Source organism: Populus trichocarpa, chromosome 14, assembly GCF_000002775.5.
Source record: "Populus trichocarpa isolate Nisqually-1 chromosome 14, P.trichocarpa_v4.1, whole genome shotgun sequence".
NCBI classification, from domain to species: Eukaryota; Viridiplantae; Streptophyta; class Magnoliopsida; order Malpighiales; family Salicaceae; genus Populus; species Populus trichocarpa.
In genome coordinates, this window is record NC_037298.2 from 9,863,306 (window position 1) to 9,882,765 (window position 19,460).

At 37.0% G+C, this 19,460-nt stretch overlaps 3 protein-coding genes across 6 annotated transcripts; 2 read left to right on the forward strand and 1 right to left on the reverse strand.

Moving 5' to 3' along the window:
• The first annotated feature begins 315 nt into the window (after positions 1 to 315).
• Positions 316 to 8,860, forward strand: LOC7466307 (uncharacterized). 2 transcript variants are annotated; one of them, XM_024585677.2, is made up of 15 exons: positions 317 to 762; positions 1,018 to 1,112; positions 1,206 to 1,319; positions 1,616 to 1,720; positions 1,859 to 1,930; positions 3,548 to 3,660; positions 4,049 to 4,183; positions 4,716 to 4,784; positions 5,127 to 5,214; positions 5,333 to 5,404; positions 5,495 to 5,595; positions 6,619 to 6,736; positions 7,429 to 7,488; positions 7,600 to 7,710; positions 8,251 to 8,860. In XM_024585677.2, exons 1-15 carry the CDS (start codon positions 666 to 668, stop codon positions 8,362 to 8,364), a joined length of 1,464 nt encoding a protein of 487 aa, XP_024441445.2. In that variant the 5' UTR covers positions 317 to 665; the 3' UTR covers positions 8,365 to 8,860. The 2 variants fall into 2 exon arrangements, with proteins under 2 accessions (XP_052303068.1, XP_024441445.2); XM_052447108.1 differs by lacking the exon at positions 4,716 to 4,784 and having other exon boundaries at positions 316 to 762.
• Positions 8,861 to 9,379: 519 nt separating this feature from the next.
• LOC7466308 (uncharacterized) lies at positions 9,380 to 13,957 on the forward strand. The gene is made up of 15 exons (XM_024585705.2): positions 9,380 to 9,597; positions 9,692 to 9,789; positions 9,872 to 9,985; positions 10,170 to 10,274; positions 10,364 to 10,435; positions 10,588 to 10,700; positions 10,799 to 10,930; positions 11,416 to 11,484; positions 11,784 to 11,871; positions 12,028 to 12,099; positions 12,196 to 12,296; positions 12,639 to 12,756; positions 13,056 to 13,115; positions 13,233 to 13,343; positions 13,452 to 13,957. The coding sequence occupies exons 1-15, from the start codon at positions 9,492 to 9,494 to the stop codon at positions 13,566 to 13,568; spliced, it is 1,476 nt and encodes a 491-aa protein (XP_024441473.1). The 5' UTR covers positions 9,380 to 9,491; the 3' UTR covers positions 13,569 to 13,957.
• A 3-nt stretch (positions 13,958 to 13,960) lies between these two features.
• On the reverse strand, positions 13,961 to 18,442 carry LOC7466309 (LRR receptor-like serine/threonine-protein kinase RPK2). Of its 3 annotated transcripts, none has more exons than XM_002321044.4 (3): positions 14,625 to 18,442; positions 14,380 to 14,447; positions 13,961 to 14,258 (listed from the first exon to the last, which is right to left on the reverse strand). In XM_002321044.4, the coding sequence occupies exon 1, from the start codon at positions 18,229 to 18,231 to the stop codon at positions 15,034 to 15,036; it is 3,198 nt and encodes a 1,065-aa protein (XP_002321080.4). In that variant the 5' UTR covers positions 18,232 to 18,442; the 3' UTR covers positions 13,961 to 14,258; positions 14,380 to 14,447; positions 14,625 to 15,033. The 3 variants fall into 3 exon arrangements, with proteins under 3 accessions (XP_002321080.4, XP_024441471.2, XP_024441472.2); XM_024585703.2 differs by having other exon boundaries at positions 14,380 to 14,470; XM_024585704.2 differs by having other exon boundaries at positions 14,380 to 14,520.
• Positions 18,443 to 19,460: the final 1,018 nt, after the last annotated feature.

Consider the following 19,460-nt stretch of genomic DNA (forward strand, 5'->3'; position numbering starts at 1 on the left):
AAATGACACTTCAAAATATTCTAAAACTTAAACATTTCATTTCAATTAAAAAAATAAAACATTTATTTAAGCCAAATTAACAACCTTGCTCTATATTCTCAGAATTGTTTCGATCGAGTCCCTCTACAGTAAAAATCAGAAACTGAAATTTCCCCCCGAAAAGGACGGGTAGGTTACAGCCTTTGTCGGGCCTGTTTTACGTTACTGTTGAGCAGCTGTTTTATTTTTTATTTTTTCTTGTTTTACATTATTTTTAATTTCTGTAAATATTATCTTGAAATATTTATAAATACAAATAATTTAAAAGATAAACTCTTGACACATTTGCAATGAAAGTTAATGGCCTAAGCAAAGTGAAGTGTGTATGAGAAACTGGCAAATTAATTATCAAAACTGAAAGAAACCGAAACATACCAACCCCTTGGTTTTTTTTGCCTTTGATTCCAAAGCCAAAGCCCAAGCCAAAGCCAAAGAAGAAATAGAAGGAGAAAAGAAATCCTATTCTTTGCTTTTATGCACATAATCTCCTTAGCTTGACACTACCTTCTTTCTAAAATACCCCAACACTTGTAGTATATATATACAGGTTAGGGGTGTAAAACAAGGCAGGTTTTTTTGTTTGTTTGTTTGAAGAAGGGTTGGATTTGTTTTGGTTTTGAGGGAGAATGGAGAGGGAGAAGAAAGAGGTGATCAAATTGGAAAGGGAATCAGTAATCCCAATTCTGAAACCAAAGCTCATCATGACCTTGGCCAACCTCATTGGTATGTTTCTGTTTCATCTCTTTCCTTAGTTTTTCTTTATTTATATATGGAGTAGAATTATGGGCTGCCATTGTTTTCTCATTTTTTCTAATAGTTGGGTCCATTAGATTAGATTTCAGTTTGTTTCTGATGCGAAAGCGAAAGAAAGCGAATGTGAATGCGTTTTCTGTCTAATTTAATCAGAACAGGAAGAGGGTATGAACTCAGCCTTTGCAGGTAACATTTGTCTGATTGAGTCTTTGAAGGTTTTTGCAGAACATGGCTCTGACAGGGCGGAGTTTGTAAAACTATGTAAGAGAGTCGAGTACACCATACGAGCTTGGTATCTTCTGCAGTTTGAAGATTTGATGGTACTGGTTATTTTTTCGTCGTGTTTATTCAAACTATGCATCGCAATAACTTCGTCAAATCAAGATGTTTTAACGTTCATATTGTGTCTCCAGCAACTGTATTCTCTCTTTGACCCTGTGTCCGGGGCTAAGAAATTGGAGCAGCAGAACCTATCTCCTACTGAAATTGATGTACTTGAACAGAATTTCCTAACTTACTTATTTCAGGTATTGCACTTGTTCTTCATGTCTTTTTTATGTTTCAGGTCGGTTGGGTGGGCGGGCTTGTAAAAACAGGCAACACTATCATAAGAAAAGGATATTAGAGGTTGTAATGGTTAAGAAGGGAATAAGGATGGCCTTCTCTTTTGAAAAAGAAAAAAAGCTAGGACATTTTTGCAACTTTAAACTACAATCAATTCAAGAGAACCAAATTGGTTATTAAGCAAGACATGGCTAAGAATCAAACAAAGATGGGAATAAATCCACTGTAAACTCTAATTTCGTACTTGTTCTATAAAAAGGTGATGGATAAGAGCAACTTCAAGATAACAAGTGATGACGAGATTGAGGTTGCACTCTCTGGACAGTATCTTCTAAATGTTCCTATCAAAGTTGATGAATCCAAGGTTTTTGATCTCATGCCTTTAAATAATTTCATTTATAAGAGATGCTTGCTTTTTTCAACATTTTTTGTGCGCATCCCATGGATATGTTCATTCATCTTCAAATCTTCCTGTTCCACCATCCTTTTTTTTGCTGTGCAGCTTGACAAGAAACTTTTGAAGACGTACTTTGCTGATCATCCTCATGAAAACCTCCCAGACTTTTCTGATAAGGTATTGCACTAAATTGAACATAAAACTTCATGATCATTTAAAAACCTCTGCACACGACTGCCTTTGTGAGTATCAATCAACACAAATTTTCCCTGTTCTTGTGTTTGGGAGAAGGGGGATGCAGGGAATAATTTGATGACTGCCATCTCCAGTTATCTGATCTCTTTGAGCTATTGTTTCTGTTTGTGGGATTTGTTGGTTTCTCCACATCGCTTTGCACATGCCCTTATCTGTTGGTAGCCTCTTGATACCTGTGCAGCATGTGAAATGGTCGGCTCCTGGTCACATGTCAAAACCTTCGAAAAGCACCCAAAAAGATGAAAAACACTTTGGATAAGCACTAGCAACCGCATTACCAAACATTCCCTATTATGCTTGCATGCAATTTTATTCAATATATTTGCCATTGCAACTTCTAAATTTCTTTGATTTTCTGCACCAGGGCTTGCACTTTGCACTTCACTTCAATTTTAGAAATAATTGATGCGAACTGTGAGAGTTTAAGGTTAACTAATATTTCTAAGTCTTATAAAAGCTTAAAAATATCTGAATCAGTTTTGGATAGCTATACCATGAAGAGGGATTGCACTCCTAGAGCCAATTCTTTCATGTGAATTTTGGTCTTAACAATGCATCTTCATTGTCGCGTCTCAAACAGCTGCCATGAGTTTCATTATTATCTTTTACGCTTAATGCTCCACTTTGCTCAAGTTTTGATCACTATCGTCCTGGAACATTGCCTAAACCAATTGAATTTACATTCCAGCAATGACATGTTGCAGCAACTTCCTAAATTCTAATACCATTATGTACATGGAGCATAATTTTGTGATTGACTTTGCTGTTGTCTTGGGTTGTGAAATAAAAGATAATTCTAAAACAGTTTCAGTTGTAAGTGTCCAAATATCTTTTCTCTGCTTCTGCCATTTTGCACTATTTTCTTTTCTATATGAGAAATAAAGTCACTGCTTTTGGTACCAGAACCTGTTTCCTGGCCTTGCATAATGTTGGATCAGATGGAAATATTAGCTTTTAAGATTTTCAGATGATGAAGTGACAGGCTCAGTTTAACTCCCGTGAACTCTTCCTCTTTTGTGAAATGAATCATCTTCTTTCTGAAATGCTAGTCCGGCAACAGGGAGTCATACTATAACGAAAAAAATATCCAAAGCAATTTCAGTTTCAAGGATACCTTTTGTTTATCTATTTATGTATTTTGGTAAAACTTTGGATGTAGGGATCTAAGCTCCTTAACTTTATTTTATGCTTATTGTCAAATAGTTCATTTCAACTTGTTTGTGTCTTTATGAAGGTGATGGCTTTACTGGGTGACATAGGTTAGGGAATTTGATTTCAGTTTTTCCTGATAACTAGAACCTTGATGAATGGTGCAGGTTAAGCCACCTGACCAATATTGACCTATGTGATGCAATAAATTCCACAATGTATCAGACTCTGTCCCATATTATCGTGGTTGAATGCTCTTCACTGAATTGACATGTATTAAATGAAAGGCAGATAGGTTTTAAAGTGATAACTACAATACTTAAAATAGTTGTTTTCTTTTCTTATTATATGCCATTCAAGGAATCTAATCTTTATTATCACTTGTTTTAGTACATTATCTTTCGGCGTGGGATTGGAATTGATAAAACAACTGATTATTTTGTCCTGGAGAAAGTGGACATGCTCATTGGACGTCTTTGGGGATCTCTTTTAAGAGTAACTCGGTAAGCAATCTCCTGCCCATGATGTAAAAACTTAATTGTATCTAAGATATGACTGGACATAATTTTAGGGAGTCGAGATCTAAAACAGTTTGCATCTTTTTATATGCAAATGCATGAATGGTATTTACCCATATCAAATGAAATTAAAAAAAGATCATTTTCTTAACAAGCTTTAATTGTTACCAGCAGCACTGTTGATCAAATAGCATGGACATATGCAATTGTTTGCTATTAATGTTCCTAAACTTGAAGTGACTGATTAAAAAGGGACATACAGCATGTGATTTACTTTCAATGAGAATACCGTTCCCTTCATGATTGGCAATCTAAATTGTTTTATTCATTCCTTTCCTTTTTTAATTCTTTCTGGGTTTTATGGTGCTTGCAGGCTAGACAAAATTTTCGCAAGAAAGCCAAGGGGACAGCATAAGAAAGATTTAAAGAAGAACGATGACCTTAACTCCGAAGAAGATCAGGATGATTTATTTGTCGAAAGAATCCGACTGGAAAAAATGGATTTAAGGTTATGTGATGTTTTATTAAAGAAATCTCTCTCTCTCTCTCTCTCTCTCTTCCACTCTCATGAACAGAAGTTTGAGAAAAGTGAAACTAAATGATCAGTACCTGTGAGTGTATTACATCTTTTCCGCATCATGTCTTTTTTTAATCTCTTTACTGACTTAAATATCAGTTAATTTCAATATAAATTGTAATTTAGTTCTGCAAGTATACTAAGTTGAGCCAAAAACAACATTCTGGTCAAGATGCTGGAATTTAAGCAAAAGTTGGAACCTTGAAAATCTTACACTAGATCTGTGTCTGTTGTTATAGGACCTTAATCATGGTTGCATTTATATTATCTAATAAGTTACTATGTCTTTTGTTGGGACAAATTGGGAAAAATATGTTATAATGAATGACAAAAGGCATGTATTTTAGTTTTATACACTCAATGTCACAAACACCTGAGAAATGTGCTTTTTAAGTTGCATGTATTGAATCTCTTCTGGTTATCTTATGCCATGACATTCCTACTTATACTTTGTCTCCTCCAGTGTTAAAAATTTGCTGAGAAAGACTACAATACAAGAGCCTACATTTGATAGGATTATAGTCGTTTACAGGTATTGCTTATTCTCATTTATCAAGAAAATTATCAAGGGTGTGCTTCATATTATCCTTTAGGACCTGCATTCCTAAAAATCCTAGTTTTCACTTCGATATTTCATTTCATCATCCTTTAGACCTCTGTTAAGAAACCATTAAGGATCCAATTTGCAACTAACACTTGCACACATGTGCACATGCACGCGCGCACACAATGTTTTAAGGCAGAGCATTTACCATAAATATTAAGGATGCTCATTAAGGATCTTTCCTTTTCATATGGAATCACGTAACTGTTTTTTTTTTTATTATTATTAATCATGATATCTAATTTATTGACATGAATGGCAATTTTCCAGGAGAGCAGCTCCAAAATCAAAAACAGAACGAGGGATATATGTGAAACATTTCAAAAACATTCCAATGGCTGATTTGGAAATAGTTCTTGTGAGATACTAACTGCTTTCTGCTTCTCTTAGTTTTAATTTTACTTTCTATTTGTTGCCCCATATTCAAGACATCTACTTTTGATTTCATGTTGAAACATCATTTCCTTTTTCAACAGCCTGAAAAGAAAAACCCAGGGTTAACTCCAATGGACTGGGTCAAGTTCCTGGTTTCTGCTGTAGTTGGGCTGGTGAGTTTTATGAATGAAGTCGCTTCAGTTGACTGCACTCTGGCTTTCAATCATTTTGTTCAAATGCACTCAACATGTCTTTCTTTGCAGGTTGCTATGTCTGGTTCAGTTGAGATGCTTAAGGCTGATCTTTGGGTCATTTTTGCTGTCCTTTCCACAGTTGTTGGTTACTGTGCTAAAACATACTTCACGTTAAGTCTCCCTCCCTCTCTCTCTATTCACTTTCTTCACCTTTTTAAATTCCTAGAATGTCCTTATGTGTTAATTTTTATCACTTTGCATGTGGCAAATTGGTTGTGCATCTAATGAATGGTTCGCTGGAAGATTTAGATTGCATTCTGCACATTCCTTGTTACATGTTATCATCCTTCTTTTCTTTCTTTGATTTCCCCTTTTCTTTTGGTTCTTACGGTGGCAAGAGCAGGACTCAAACTTGAGACCTGCTCACTGATGTGGGCCCGTGAAATAGATTTTTTAGGAGTGCATATTTTAGAAAGAAATGTTAACTTCAATTTTGTTATTTTAGTTTCCTTTCGGTTTTCCTATTTTATTTGTTGGGTGCCGCACCATACCTAGATTGGCAGTTTTAAATGTTGAACATTGAAAGAAAAATTGAGATTTCTCTCAGAGAGTGGCGTCTCTAGTTTGTGATCTTGTTGGTGGTTCTACATCTCCCACTCTCCCAAATTTGATAAGGGTGAGTACCCTTTAGCTAAATGCCCACTGGTCGTATAATCTTATTTTGCTGTCCCATAACTGCTATGATGACCTATGCAGAATTTCATAAGGATTTGCAACAGTTTAAACCCGTGACTCAGCTTGCCAATTTAATTCAAAATGCTATTTTACCCTTGGCGTTTCATTTATGGAATGCTTTTGGGAGTGCACATAATTTGGTGTATGCACTCTGGCTGGAGGGGATTGACTTGTTGCAAATTCCCTCATTGATATTTGTAATGCCAGGCTTGTGTTTATTCGGATAAGGCAATTTCTTTTTTCAGATTTTATACTCACCTTCACCTAATTTTTGCTGTCCTGACTGTACACTGCAATTGTTATTGTCGCTTCCCATTTCAAGATTATGTTTTCTTAGCTTGTCTCTCTCGTGGTGTGTTTCTTGATTTAAATGTCCTTCATTCCTTTCTTTTATTCCTTGAGTTTTTTCTTTTGCCAGTAATGACTGATGTGGCTATTGTTTTTTCAATTACGTGCAGATTTCAGCAAAATATGGCTTCATATCAGAACTTAACAACACAGTCCATGTATGATAAACAACTAGATAGTGGAAAGGGCACTCTTCTTCACCTGTGTGATGATGTGATTCAACAGGAAGTGAGTTTCATACAACATGTTCACTTTTTTGCTCTTTGCAATAATTTCATTTTTGTTTTATTCAATGAGCTATATAATGTGTACAATGGTTCTACTCTCTTTTGAAGGAGATAGCTGTAACTATTCATAACATGCAGTTGACTAATTAATTTGTTTTTTGGTTATCCCTTTAAAATAACATTTCTTGTTCGGAGTTGGGAGAGGGAGTGGGAGTGGGGGAAAGGAGACTGGAGATTTATTCGTAATCAAGATTCAAACTATCACCTTTTCATTTACAAATTCTCAATTTTTTCATGTGGATGTGCTGTTTTAGTAGGATTAGATTATAATGATGCAATTACCTTTATCAGGCTTCTCGTGCTTCATATTCACTCATTTTACATTCTGAGCATGTTTCTCGCGCATCATATATACAGATCTAGACGAGTCTTCTGTATGAATGTAGATGAAAGAAATGCCATTTTTTTTTTAAAACAAAAGTGAAAACCAAATTGATACTGAAGAGAGAATATTTGCAACCTGTGAACCCCATTTCTGTGAGGACGGAGAATATACTCCAGAAATATTGAGGAATTGCTTCTGAAGATTTTTATGAAGTAATTGGTGTCTTATATGTGAACAACATCCAGGATTGGGGATTGTCTTATAGTTAACTATGCACCAACAGATGCTTAAATTAACTCATTTTTTAGGTCAAAGAGGTTATCATGTCCTTCTTTATATTGATGGAACAGGGCAAAGCTACTAGGCAGGTATGGATCACTCCATCCTCTTTCTTTCTTTTTTTTATTGCTCTTGATTATTGGAGGACAGAATCTTCCTTGCACCATTTTTAGGTATAACTTTGTTATACTGTGAAACAGGATTTGGATTTGCGTTGTGAGCAACTGATTAAAGAAGAGTTTGATGAGAGCTGTAATTTTGATGTGGATGATGCAGTTGAAAAGTTGGAGAAGCTGGGCATCGTTGCTCGGGTAAGAAACAGTTCTCCTGACTGAACTTGGTAGATCTAAATTGGAATTTGCAAATTTATCTTAGCTAAAATGAAAACTTTTCCGTGCACACGCTTACAACTGACGTTGACATCACTCCACATATAGACATCCTAGAAGGATCAGTTGGATAAGCAGGGCTTTTTTGCATCATCTGAATAAGCTGTTAAAAGATCCTGTTACCCAACCAAAGTCTTTCAATTTGTTGAGCCTGCAGATGGTTTTTATGGAGTTATACTAAAACATAGGACCATAGGGAAATGGACCTATATATCTGAAAGATGATTGGATCAAAAGTTCCATTTGGTCAAGCATCAAACTGGACATGGTGCATTTGGAAGACACCTTTTTTAAAATCATGCACGCTAACAATGTCACGTCTGGTAATTTTTTGAATTTTAGAACATTTTTGCTATTGGATAAACCCACTCCTTGGACCAGGCATGAATTTTCAATGCTATCTTCTGTGTGCGCAAGTTGCTATCGGTTTCTTTTGATCAGGAAGTAAATTTTTGAATACAGGATTCTCTTGGACGATATTGTTGTGTTTCGCTAAGACGTGCTAATGAGATTATTGGCACCACAACTGAAGAGCTCGTTCTCAAGGCACAGCAGGGTGTTATGACTAATCCTTGATGCTGTCCGTGGAAAGATGCGTTTTCCTATCCACCACCTATTTCAATCCAGCCTCTTTCTAGGTGACTAGGTCTAATAGCTCAAATAGTTATCTGCAGTTGTCAGCTGTGCTTACAAGCATCGCTGGTCAGAACTTGGATGTCCTAGTTTACTTGACTGCTTTCCACGCTATTTCGAGCTCCAGTTTCCTTTTTCATCAATGCAAGTTAGGGTCGCGAACCAAAGAACTCCTCTGGGGAGGGAGGACATGGGGTGCCAGTGGTGCCTGGAGCTCATTGGCGCTTCAGTTCTGTTAATATTTGTAAATGTTGAATGCATGCGACTTCTCAAATCCCGAGGAAGGTAGTTTTTGCACTTGGTTTCGGCTTTTGTTGAAGGCTTTTTATACTTGCTCATAAAACCATTGCGGGCTTAAATACTTTCATGGTGCTGGGTTATTGTCTTCGCGGCCATCTGCATATAATTTAAGTAAAAGATGAACGAAATTTCCTTTTCAGTTTGGTCTTTCCTTTTATTACATTTGGGTATCGGAAAAACTGAATATGGCACAAAATTCTTCATCAATTGATCTGAAACGCCAAATATTTATCCTTGTCATCCGAGAATAATCGGTGAAAAAAATGATTTACTAACAAATTTTTACACTGAATTTTCAGACATATAATCAGAAATTTGTTGAACTTTTTTTCGAATATAGGATTGTTGTTCAACAGAGTGTAACACGCATCAAGCAAAATCATGTAGTAAAACACTAGTCATGAGTGGTCGTTACTAAATCCGGTTGCAATATATATATATATATATATATATAGGATATTTCGAGTCAGGTTACGCTTATCGTATTATATCGTGAGAACAGAGCTTGCAAAACGCAGCTATTCCCTCAAACTAGAGACCATTTTCACGTTACCAGCTAAACCACCAAGATAGTGAAGTACCAAATATCTAATCTAATGTTACGACAGAATCCTCAAAACAAAAGGGACAAGTGGCCGGCAAACATTTTCCCGCCGAAGAGAGCGGGCGTTGGCATTCATTCTCCAACCCCTTAGATTTAAAGATATATAATTAATTAAGGCATTCGTTTATCAAATAAAATATTTTGTTTATCTCTAATCATAATCATAATGGGGAAGAAGAAGAAGAAAGACATAATACACTTGGAGAAGGAATCTGTGATTCCAATTCTCAAGCACAAGCTTATTGCTGCCTTAGCAAACCGCATTAGTATTGGTCTGTTTAATTCAATTTCCCATCTTTTTTTTTTATCAATGCAATGCATGGATGCATGGATGATGGATTCCAATTTGGGTTGGTTCATTCACAGAACGTAGCAGATCTGATGTTGATGAGTTCCTGAAGCTCTGCCAGAGAGTTGAATACACAATTAGAGCTTGGTACCTTCTGCAATTTGAAGATCTCATGGTAACATTATTAATTGGTGAATATGTTATAGAACTCAAATCTTTAGTTTGTTTCTTTAAAGAAATTTGTCTTTGGTGATCAGCGATTGTATTCCTTCTTTGAGCCTATTCATGGTGCTAAAAAACTGGAGCAGCAGAATCTCACTCCTGAAGAAATTGATGTTTTTGAACAGAATTTCTTAGCCTCCTTATTTCAGGTGTGTATTGCCCGCAACTACACTTCAAAGATTTAAGAACAAAAAACAGAAAATGGCACGATTCCAAACCGGCATCCAGGGCACTTTCCCACCTCTTTCTAGCAAAGAAAAATAATGTAAAAATCGTAACCAATACCTGAATCTAGCACGCACTTTTCATGATTTAGTTGTTTATTTCTTGCAGGTGATGGAAAAGAGTAATTTCAAAATTGCAACTGATGAGGAGATTGAAGTTGCACTCTCTGCACAATATCGGCTTAATCTACCAATTGTGGTTAATGAAAATAAGGTCCATCAGTGCTCCGGCCTCTTACGCACACATCTACACATGACTAGTTTAGAAGTTTGATGATATTGTAATGGCATTCTTGAATGCAGCTTGACAAGAGGCTTTTTACAAGTTACTTTGCAGCGCATCCTCAGGATGACCTTCCATGCTTCGCTGATAAGGTAAAGGCTAAATTCCGGCTTGAATATTTCTGAGATATAAGGGATTTTCATTCTCTTTCTTTAAATTTTTATGTTTGATGATTTCATTTTTTGAGTAAAGCAATTTTTTCCCACAACCACACGACGAAGAATCATTGCTTATTTTTTCGTAGTTCATAATCTTTCGACGCGGCTTTGGAATTGATCATTTGAATAGTTACTTTATCATGCCGAAGATAAATACCATCATTTCCCGTTTCTGGAGATGTTTTCTAAAAGTAACAGGGTAAGTAGATGTTTGCTTGTATTATATGCAAGAAAACATTGATTTTCAAGCTTGGTTCTTTATTTTCCCTAATACGAACTTTAATTTTCTGTTTGTAGGTTAAAAAGACTTTTCTTCAGAAAGCGAAATGCGCATATTACCGAAGTTCCAAAATCTATTGAAATCAGCATGGATAACAGTGATGAAGGTTTATATGTTGAACGAATCCGCATCGAGAAAATAAAACTCAGGTTAAGAACTGGAAGTTAAGTCTGAATTTGATTTATCAATCGGTTTAAGGTATTTGCAACCGGGACTCTTCATGTGCTTCTATTTTTCATATTTTTGGCTAATATCTGAAGCAACAACATAATATAAACATTCTAAGTAAATTCTGAGAAGCAAGAAGGAATATGCAACAGAAGCTACCTTAGGCTTATATATTGTTCTATCTGTATTCTCTCGGTAGTTATGCTAACATTGGATGGCACAAGGTGCAGTGGCAATTTGTTTTCCTTAATCTGTGTAATAATAGATGAAGTGAGGATTTTATTTCAGTTATACCCATTAATGGATATAAATAAATGCGTTGTGATTGCTGAATCTTCTGAACATTTAAGAGAATGAATGAACGATTGCCCTGATCACCTGGAAGGAGCACATATTTTGCTGAAGTTACTTTCTAGATTTCTGATGATTCTTGCTGATTTTTGTCATTTCTCTTCTTTTCCTGCAGCATATCTAATCTCCTGGGCAAGGTTACAATCCAAGAACCTACATTTGATCGAATAATTGTTGTTTACAGGTGTATTCATCATATACATTCTTTCTCCTGTTTTGTTTGTTCAATTCTGAGCAATGGTCAGGGTGGTTGTACAGAACCATATTCCTCAGTTACTAATAATCAATTTGCGCTGTTTCTCATTGTTGGTGTGAGCATGAGAAGTAAGAAAGAGAAAATCATTCTTACATAACTAGTAAATTAGGACTAGCATGAAGAATTTGTTTATCCTAATTAGTTCACTTAATTTACGTTCTTCTATTACAGTTTTAAGAGAGCATGAAGAATGAATCATTGTTGTTTAAAATAACGTAAATCTGCAGGCGAGCGAGTGCCAAAAAAGCAAGAGCACGGAATATTTATGTGAAGCATTTTAAGAGTATTCCAATGGCTGATATGGAGATAGTACTTGTGAGTTCCCTGTTCACTTGCAGTATTGTTGTTGTTACCATCATTGTCGTCATCGTATTTGTTTTTTGGGGGGGGGGGGGGGGGGGGGGGGGGGGCTAGGAGCTTCTCAGAAATGTTTCTGAATATTGACCTTGTGCTGGAACTCTCCTTTAACAGCCAGAAAAGAAGAATCCTGGTTTAACTCCAGTGGATTGGGTTAAGTTCATTGTTTCTGCTGTGATTGGACTGGTCAGTCTTAGCATATCCGTGAATTGAATGAATACCCTTTTCTTTGTTTTGACCTTCTGGTCACGTTAGCCTTACGTTCTTTTTTTCATTTTGCAGATTACTGTAATTGGTTCGCTTAGCAATCCTAAAGCTGACATCCGGGTGATTCTCGCTATCCTGACATCAGTGGTTGGTTACTGTGTTAAAACATACTTCACGTTAAGTGTCTTCTTCTTTATAATCCTTGTCATTCTTGTAGTAATAGAGAATCGGTATCCATACAGAATTTCTACTAAGCAAGCATTCAGTAAAAATGTTAAGTGCTGAGGCAATCTCTCATCCGATAGGCATGGGAGGAATTTATTTAGAATTCTTGCCCATAATGCTTATTGACCTTACTTTACAGTGGGACTTTCTCAGAGACAGAAGGAACATTGAAGAACGACTAGGGTGGTCAACTGATTAGGAAATATCTGGTGCAATAGGATCTATGCCATACATTCATTACAAGGCCATGAGCAATTGAGTTATGAAGGCTAACGTTTTTTAGTTTCCTGCAGATTCCAGAATAACTTGGTTTCATATCAGAGCTTAATCACACAGTCTGTGTATGACAAACAACTGGACAGTGGAAGGGGTACTCTTCTTCACTTGTGTGATGATGTGATTCAACAGGAAGTAAGTTTTTGGCTAATCAATTAATAATTTATATCCAAATTTACCAAGTCGTAATTTCTGAAAGATTCTAGTACGTTTAGTCTTTGAGTTTTGAATCTTTGTGCACAACTAAAATTTTCAAGAGCTCTGCTCTCAATGGAAATTGCACAGAACCAAAAACTTATCATTCTGCCACCTTTCTTGTGCAAAGACAGCAGCATTCTTGTAGAAAATTATTTTATAACAGTAACTAGCAGTTTTGAAAAACAATGGTTAGGTACTATATAATGCTAACAGAACCCAATAATTTGAATGTGCAGGTAAAAGAGGTGATTGTTTCATTCTTTATCTTGATGGTACAAGGAAAAGCCACTAGACAGGTACAGATTACCTTACAGTAGATTGTTTCCTCTCCTTGCTTTTATGGTCTCTGTATGTTGTGAGATTCCTTAGGGCAGGGCGTTGCTGGTTCATAACTTTGCATTGATCTGAAATAGGAACTTGACCAGCGTTGTGAAGAACTCATTACTGAAGAATTCAATGAAAAATGTAATTTCGATGTGGATGATGCACTTCAAAAGTTGCAGAAGTTAGGAATTGTTGCTAAGGTGAACTTTTTTTTTGTTTTCAAATTAGTTGAGACATCATTCTATCAGTGTGTTTCCCAGATATATTTTTCGGTAATTCAATAATTGACAAGAGAAAGTTGAACTCAGGATCCTGCCGGAAAGTACGCATGCACAGACTTGAAGCATGCTAATGAGATAATCGGAACCACAACAGAGGAGTTGGTGCTTAAAGCCAACCAAGGTGATAGCAGTTTTGGACGCTGAGGCGGAAGTGAAGCTCTTCTGATATTTGAGAAATCTAAAGAATCGATGCACTAGGCTAGCTACCTGATCATTTGGCTCACAAGTTTCTTCATGCATGCCAAACTCAGGTGCCAACTTTGGCGTACTTTTTTCCTTGGGGGGTTTAAAAACTTCCCTAAACATTAAAATGAATGTTTCATACTTTAGGCATTAAAAAGAAACGAAAGGAAAACCAGAAATGTCCATGGCAGTCAAGTTTGAATTTGAGCTTCAAATACCATACAGCGGTTTCTTCCAACCACCATACTAGTTAGGATAGCCAGCACCGGAAGCATGATTCTCTTCAGATTGTTTTCGATGTATGTGAGGTGGTTGAATTGGCAAGATGGAAATGGTGTCAACTTTTCTAAGTGTGCTTGAATTTCCAGATCTCATTAAATGATTATAAACAAAGGGGATGAAAATATTTCAGCAAACCCACCACACAGAGCTATGCGTGCATAATTCATCACAAGAAATGATTTTAGTTGAGCACTAACCAACCACATGCTATCAATTAACTTATACCAATTGAAAAAAAGAAAATCCATTCCTTCATACTATGACCATTTTGTAAGGACAAGAACTCTGTACAATGCTCCCTTTTGTGTACCTCGCGTCACAGTTGAAGGTTCCGTCTGCTTTACTACCTCAAAAAGCTGTGAAGTAATTCTGCAAGAAAAAAAAAGGATAGTGAATTTTTTTCAATAGGTTAAGGGGATGAAAATCTAGAGTGTTCAAACTACTTGGAGTACAGAAAAATATTAAAGCAATGAGATCAAGGACACCATACCCAACATTAATTCTGGAGATGATCGTCGAACCATAATCCAGGCAACAAAAGTTCCAAGGGAGCGTCACCTGTAAACAACCCAAACCAAAATCTGACACGAGGTTAATCCTAGATTTTAGTTCCCGAGACTTTGATGCATGCCTGGTAGAATCAGAAAATCTTGGATTTGTCATCATTGCAAAAGGCTTGGTTTAAAAAAAAAAAAAAAGCACCCGATGGACAAAAAAATCAAGAAAGTGACTCACCTCAAGATATGTGTGATGCCCCATATCCCACATGCGTTGTGAGGAATTTGAATGGTATATAAATAAGCACCTATGCACAATACTGAGTTGGCTTAATGGAGTCTAGTCAGTCTAGGATTCTATAGGTGGTTCTCACCCCCTCTGAGGGTGTATAGCACTTTGTCCTAATCCTGTCAGGTATAAGCAGCAGCTATGTCTGGCTGTCTGCCCATCTCCCTCCCGTGTTGGAAGCCTGAGATCCTTTCAGGAATTGCGGTTACAGTTTCTCCAGGTCCCACTTCAGAGATGGCAGCACTGAAAGTAAGTCAACTGTGCTTCAGGATTTTATCTATTCCAGTTTCTCAAGAACCTGCTTCATCGATGGCAACACTGATTGTAACCGAGTCTGCAGTGCATCTTGAAGCAAGCTTCATGGTTTTAGTTGTTTCAGTTTTTCAAGGACCTGCTTCATGGATGGGCGCACTGAAAGTGAGTCTACTGTGCAGCTTGAAGCAAGCTTTAACATTCCCAACAAATTCTCATTAGGTCCTGCTTCCCACAGTTCTGGCGCAAAGAGCTCTGAGGAGCGTCTCTCCTTGATCAACAACTTGGCCCAAGCAACAATATTGAAACCGTTACCATACTCAGAAAATGATGGATCAAGAGACTTCTTCCCTGACATCAATTCCAACAACACAACCCCAAAGCTATAAACATCTGACTTGTCAGATACCCTGCACGTGGTTGCATATTCTGGTGCAACATACCCAAATGTGCCTGCTACATCTGTAGTGGCATGGGTCTGAGAAACTTCTAAAAGTTTGGCCAACCCAAAGTCAGACAGATAGGCGTTAAGCTCCTCATCCAACAGGATGTTACTAGGCTTGATGTCACGATGAAGAATGCGGGGTGCGCATGAGTAGTGGAGGTAGGCTAGAGCTTGTGCAATATCAAGAGCTATCTTGTGAATCACTGGCCACTGTACATTTGTGTCTGGCCTGTCATGTATGAAGGTTTCAAGGTTTCCACCAGAAAGATAGTTGTAAATTAAGAACATTTCAGCCTCTGCCACATAATACCCAATCAGAGTCACAAGGTTCTTGTGTCGAATTCTGCCCAATGTTCTGATCTCTGCATCAAACTGTTGAATGCCTTGAAATCTGCCAATGGAGAGCCTCTTTACGGCTATGAAGTAACCTGGGACCAATTCAGCTTTGTAAGTTGACCCAAAGCCACCTGTACCTATCAGGTTTCTCATACTGAAATTCCCAGTAGCTCTGACCACACTATCATAAGTCAATTCAGCCGGAGCATCTGCAAAAGTCACAACTACTTTTCCCCTCAAGATAGAGAGTCTCCAAGACTTTTTCTTGCCATAAAAACTGAACAAAACTACAACCAATGATACACAGAGTACAACTGAAGCAGAAGTCACCACTGCAATCAAAAAGGATTTCTTTCTGTGATTGCGCCATTTTCTATCTCCATGTGACTGCTGAACCTCTCCAGGTGGTGTGTTGGAGGATTGATCCAAGCACTTATCCAAAAAAATATTCCCTCTAAACCAATCACAATCAATTGGGTGTTGAAGGTGGGGTATATGACCAGAGAGGTTATTGAAAGAAACATTTAGGACAACGAGACTGGAAATATTCGAGAAAGGTGGAGGTATCGCCCCAGAAAGATCATTGTTATTGAGTAACACAATCTCCAGGTTCTTAGCGCTCGTCAAACTCATAGGTATAGATCCTGTTACAGCATTATGAGAAAGATCCAAAACTGTAAGAGAGGACAATTGACCGAATTCAGATGGAATTTCTCCTGTTAAATTGTTCATTCCAAGAAGAACTGATCTCAGAAACCTCAAATTTCCCAACTCATTAGGAAGAGAACCAGAGAGTCTGTTTCTTCTCAAGTCTAAACATCGAAGCATTCTCAAGTTGCCAATACTGGGAGCTAGAAAACCACTGATCTCATTATCTGCTGCTTCAAATTCCCTTATTGGTAGACAATTGAGAAGCATATCTGGTATCTCACCTGATATATGGTTCGCACTCAAGTTAACAGAGAAACTCAGCAGATCATTACAGTTTGAAACTAGTTTACCAGGAAGAGACCCGGTAAACCCGTTACTACTCAGTAACAATCTGTATGAAGTTCTATTTTTACTCACCAAGAATTCTTCTCCCACCGAGAACGAAGGCAATGAACCGACAAAATGATTCCAACTGAAATCATGGACAATCACGAAGTCTGCACCGGCCATGGACCCCAAAAGGGTATGGGAACCCCAAACAGGAATGTTAGCGTATGCAATCTGTATATCCTCCACATAAAAAAAATTAGGATCTTGACCATAAGAGATTATGCTAGTATCACAACTGCCTTTTCCAAAAGTTGGAACAGCACCGGATATGTTATTCTGACTAACATTGAAATACATCATGCAAGGAACTTGCAGCTGCATTGGCAGGTCACCAGTCAAATAATTAGAACTCAGATCCAAGAAAGTAAGGTTCTTGCACATCACCAGCCCCTTTGGCACAACACCTCTGAGAGAATTCTGCCCCAAATGCAAAACTCTCAGCGAGCACGAGTCACTCCAATTGTCAGGCAACCGCCCATCAAGATTGGCCCTAGGCGCCCACAAAATCTGCAAACTCGGAAGCATCAACACCTCCTGAGGAACACCCCCTTCAAAAGCATTGAATTCTAATCTAAAACCATCCAAGTTACCACCAGTCCCCCCATTATCACCAACAAAATTACTTGAATTAGTCAATACAAGAACAGACAGTTTCCTGCAATAACCCAACTCCTTGGGGATGGTCTGAGTCAAACTGTTAGTAGAAACATCAAGAACACGAAGTTCCGGAATCTGACCTATCTCTGCTGGAATGGGACCTTGTAGAATGTTCCCATCAAGCAACAAAGTCCTCAAGTTCTTGCAATGACCAATATCCTTTGGAATATTATTTTCCAAGAGATTATTAGAAAGCTTCAAGTGCCTTAAAAACAAGCACTTACTTAAACTAACAAGTTGCATTCCACCAGTCAGCCTATTATTCGACAAATCAATAACTCTCAACTTTCCAAAACCAATCAAAGTAGCAGGGATATCACCAGTGAAAGAATTAAAAGACAAATTAAGGAAGCGAAGAGAGTGAAGGTCAGTGCTTATCTGTTGAGGAATCTTGCCCGAAAAATTGTTCCCTTGAAGCTCCAAAACCTCCAAGAAGCTCAGCTTGGCGATACTACCAGCTGGGATCTCACCGGAAAAACAGTTGTGAGAAAGGACAAGAGTTCGCAGGTAGGGCAAGTTTTGGATGGACTCCGGCAGAGTTCCAGAAAGGCGAGTAGTGGAAGTGCCAGAGAAGTTCAAAGCTATAACTACTACTTCTGTAGTAGTGTTAGAAGGTTTTTGACAGGTGACACCATACCAGGTGCAGTAATCAGGATTGGTAGTCAGGTTCCAGGAGGAGAGAAGATTTGAAGGGTCCCCGAGAACTGAATTCTTGAAACTTAAGAGAGTACCACTAGTTGAGTCATTAAAAGAGAGAGCTTCAGCTGAAAATGTTGCTGCTAAGCCACCAACAAAGAGAAACCAGGCTGCTGCTACTACTACCATTGTTGACTTTTGAATGATTTTACAGATTTGAAGAAGAGATGGGATGGGATTGATTGTTGGATGGATCTAGAAGAAGTGGGGAGAGCAAGCTGAAGAAGAAGAAGAACTCTAGTCTACTCCCTTCTTCGCAGGAACAAGACAAGAAAAGCCGGCGTAAGCCACGGGGTTGGCTTTAGTTTTGTTTCTGTACTTTAATACCTTGTTTTCTTGTCTTTGCTTTGTCACCCGACATGCATCGCTACCATCTCATAATTTGAAATTGGTCAAAAAAAAGTTTCAAAAAGAAAATTTCAATAGCATTTGGATTTGGATTTGGATTTTGGATAATCAATCCCATTTATATCCTCACTACTGTTTAATTAATCGCTGGTTTAAAAAAAAATAACCATAGACGTTAGGGTTGAAGTAGAAGTTTTTTTTTTTATAATAATAAAATATTTTTTATTTAGAAATATATTAAAATATTTTTTTAATTTTTTAAAATTCATTTTAACACCAACATATATTATATATGATATAAAAAAATAATTTAAAATAAAAAATTGAAATTTTTTGTATGTGAGTAATTAGATAATGTAAGAGTAATTGATATGGGCAAATTATTAAAGATGATGACATGTAAGAGGGAGGACAAAATCCATAACATTTTAGTTATCGTCGTTCTAGATTTGTTTTTTTTAAAATGATTTTTTTAGATTCCACAAATCTCAGATGTACTGAAAATTTATATGGTCGTTAATTTCAGAACCTGTAGGATTAGTCGAGGTGCGCGCAAGCTGGTCCGAACACTTATGTTAATTAAAAAAAAAAGATAATACATGACTAAAAACTTTAAAAAACTTATTTATGAAAAAAATAGCATGATTCTATAAAAACTTGTTTAAATTGTGTTATTTTTTAAAATAAATATACAATTATATTATTTTGACAAATTCTTTTAACCATTGTGCCAATTTTTTTTTTTTAAAAAAAGGAGACTCTAGATCTGGCATGCAAGGAAAAGATTCAGTTCAAATTAGAATTGAGAAGTAGTTCTTGAAGACTAGTAGTCAATGTGCCAAACACTCATCTCTTAAGCTGTGGATGGGAAAGCTTCAAGAAATGCAAGGAGATCGAGTTTAAGCTAATTCTCTGTTTGTCACTCACAGGACTGCATGCAAAAAGCTATGATGGTGGCCAAGGAGGTGCTGTCGTCAACTTTTTATTTTTTATTTTAAAAATTATATTTA

Excerpts from the sequence above, each read along its gene's own strand:
- LOC7466307 (XM_024585677.2), top strand. The coding sequence starts at position 666 with ATGGAGAGGGAGAAGAAAGAGGTGATCAAATTGGAAAGGGAATCAGTA. Across the intron at positions 5,215-5,332 it reads CTGATTTGGAAATAGTTCTT|CCTGAAAAGAAAAACCCAGG; the intron begins GTGAGATACTAA and ends CTTTTTCAACAG. Across the intron at positions 5,596-6,618 it reads TGTGCTAAAACATACTTCAC|ATTTCAGCAAAATATGGCTT; the intron begins GTTAAGTCTCCC and ends AATTACGTGCAG.
- LOC7466308 (XM_024585705.2), top strand. The coding sequence starts at position 9,492 with ATGGGGAAGAAGAAGAAGAAAGACATAATACACTTGGAGAAGGAATCT. Across the intron at positions 9,986-10,169 it reads TCTTAGCCTCCTTATTTCAG|GTGATGGAAAAGAGTAATTT; the intron begins GTGTGTATTGCC and ends TATTTCTTGCAG. Across the intron at positions 11,872-12,027 it reads CTGATATGGAGATAGTACTT|CCAGAAAAGAAGAATCCTGG; the intron begins GTGAGTTCCCTG and ends CTCCTTTAACAG.
- LOC7466309 (XM_002321044.4), bottom strand. The coding sequence starts at position 18,231 with ATGGTAGTAGTAGCAGCAGCCTGGTTTCTCTTTGTTGGTGGCTTAGCA.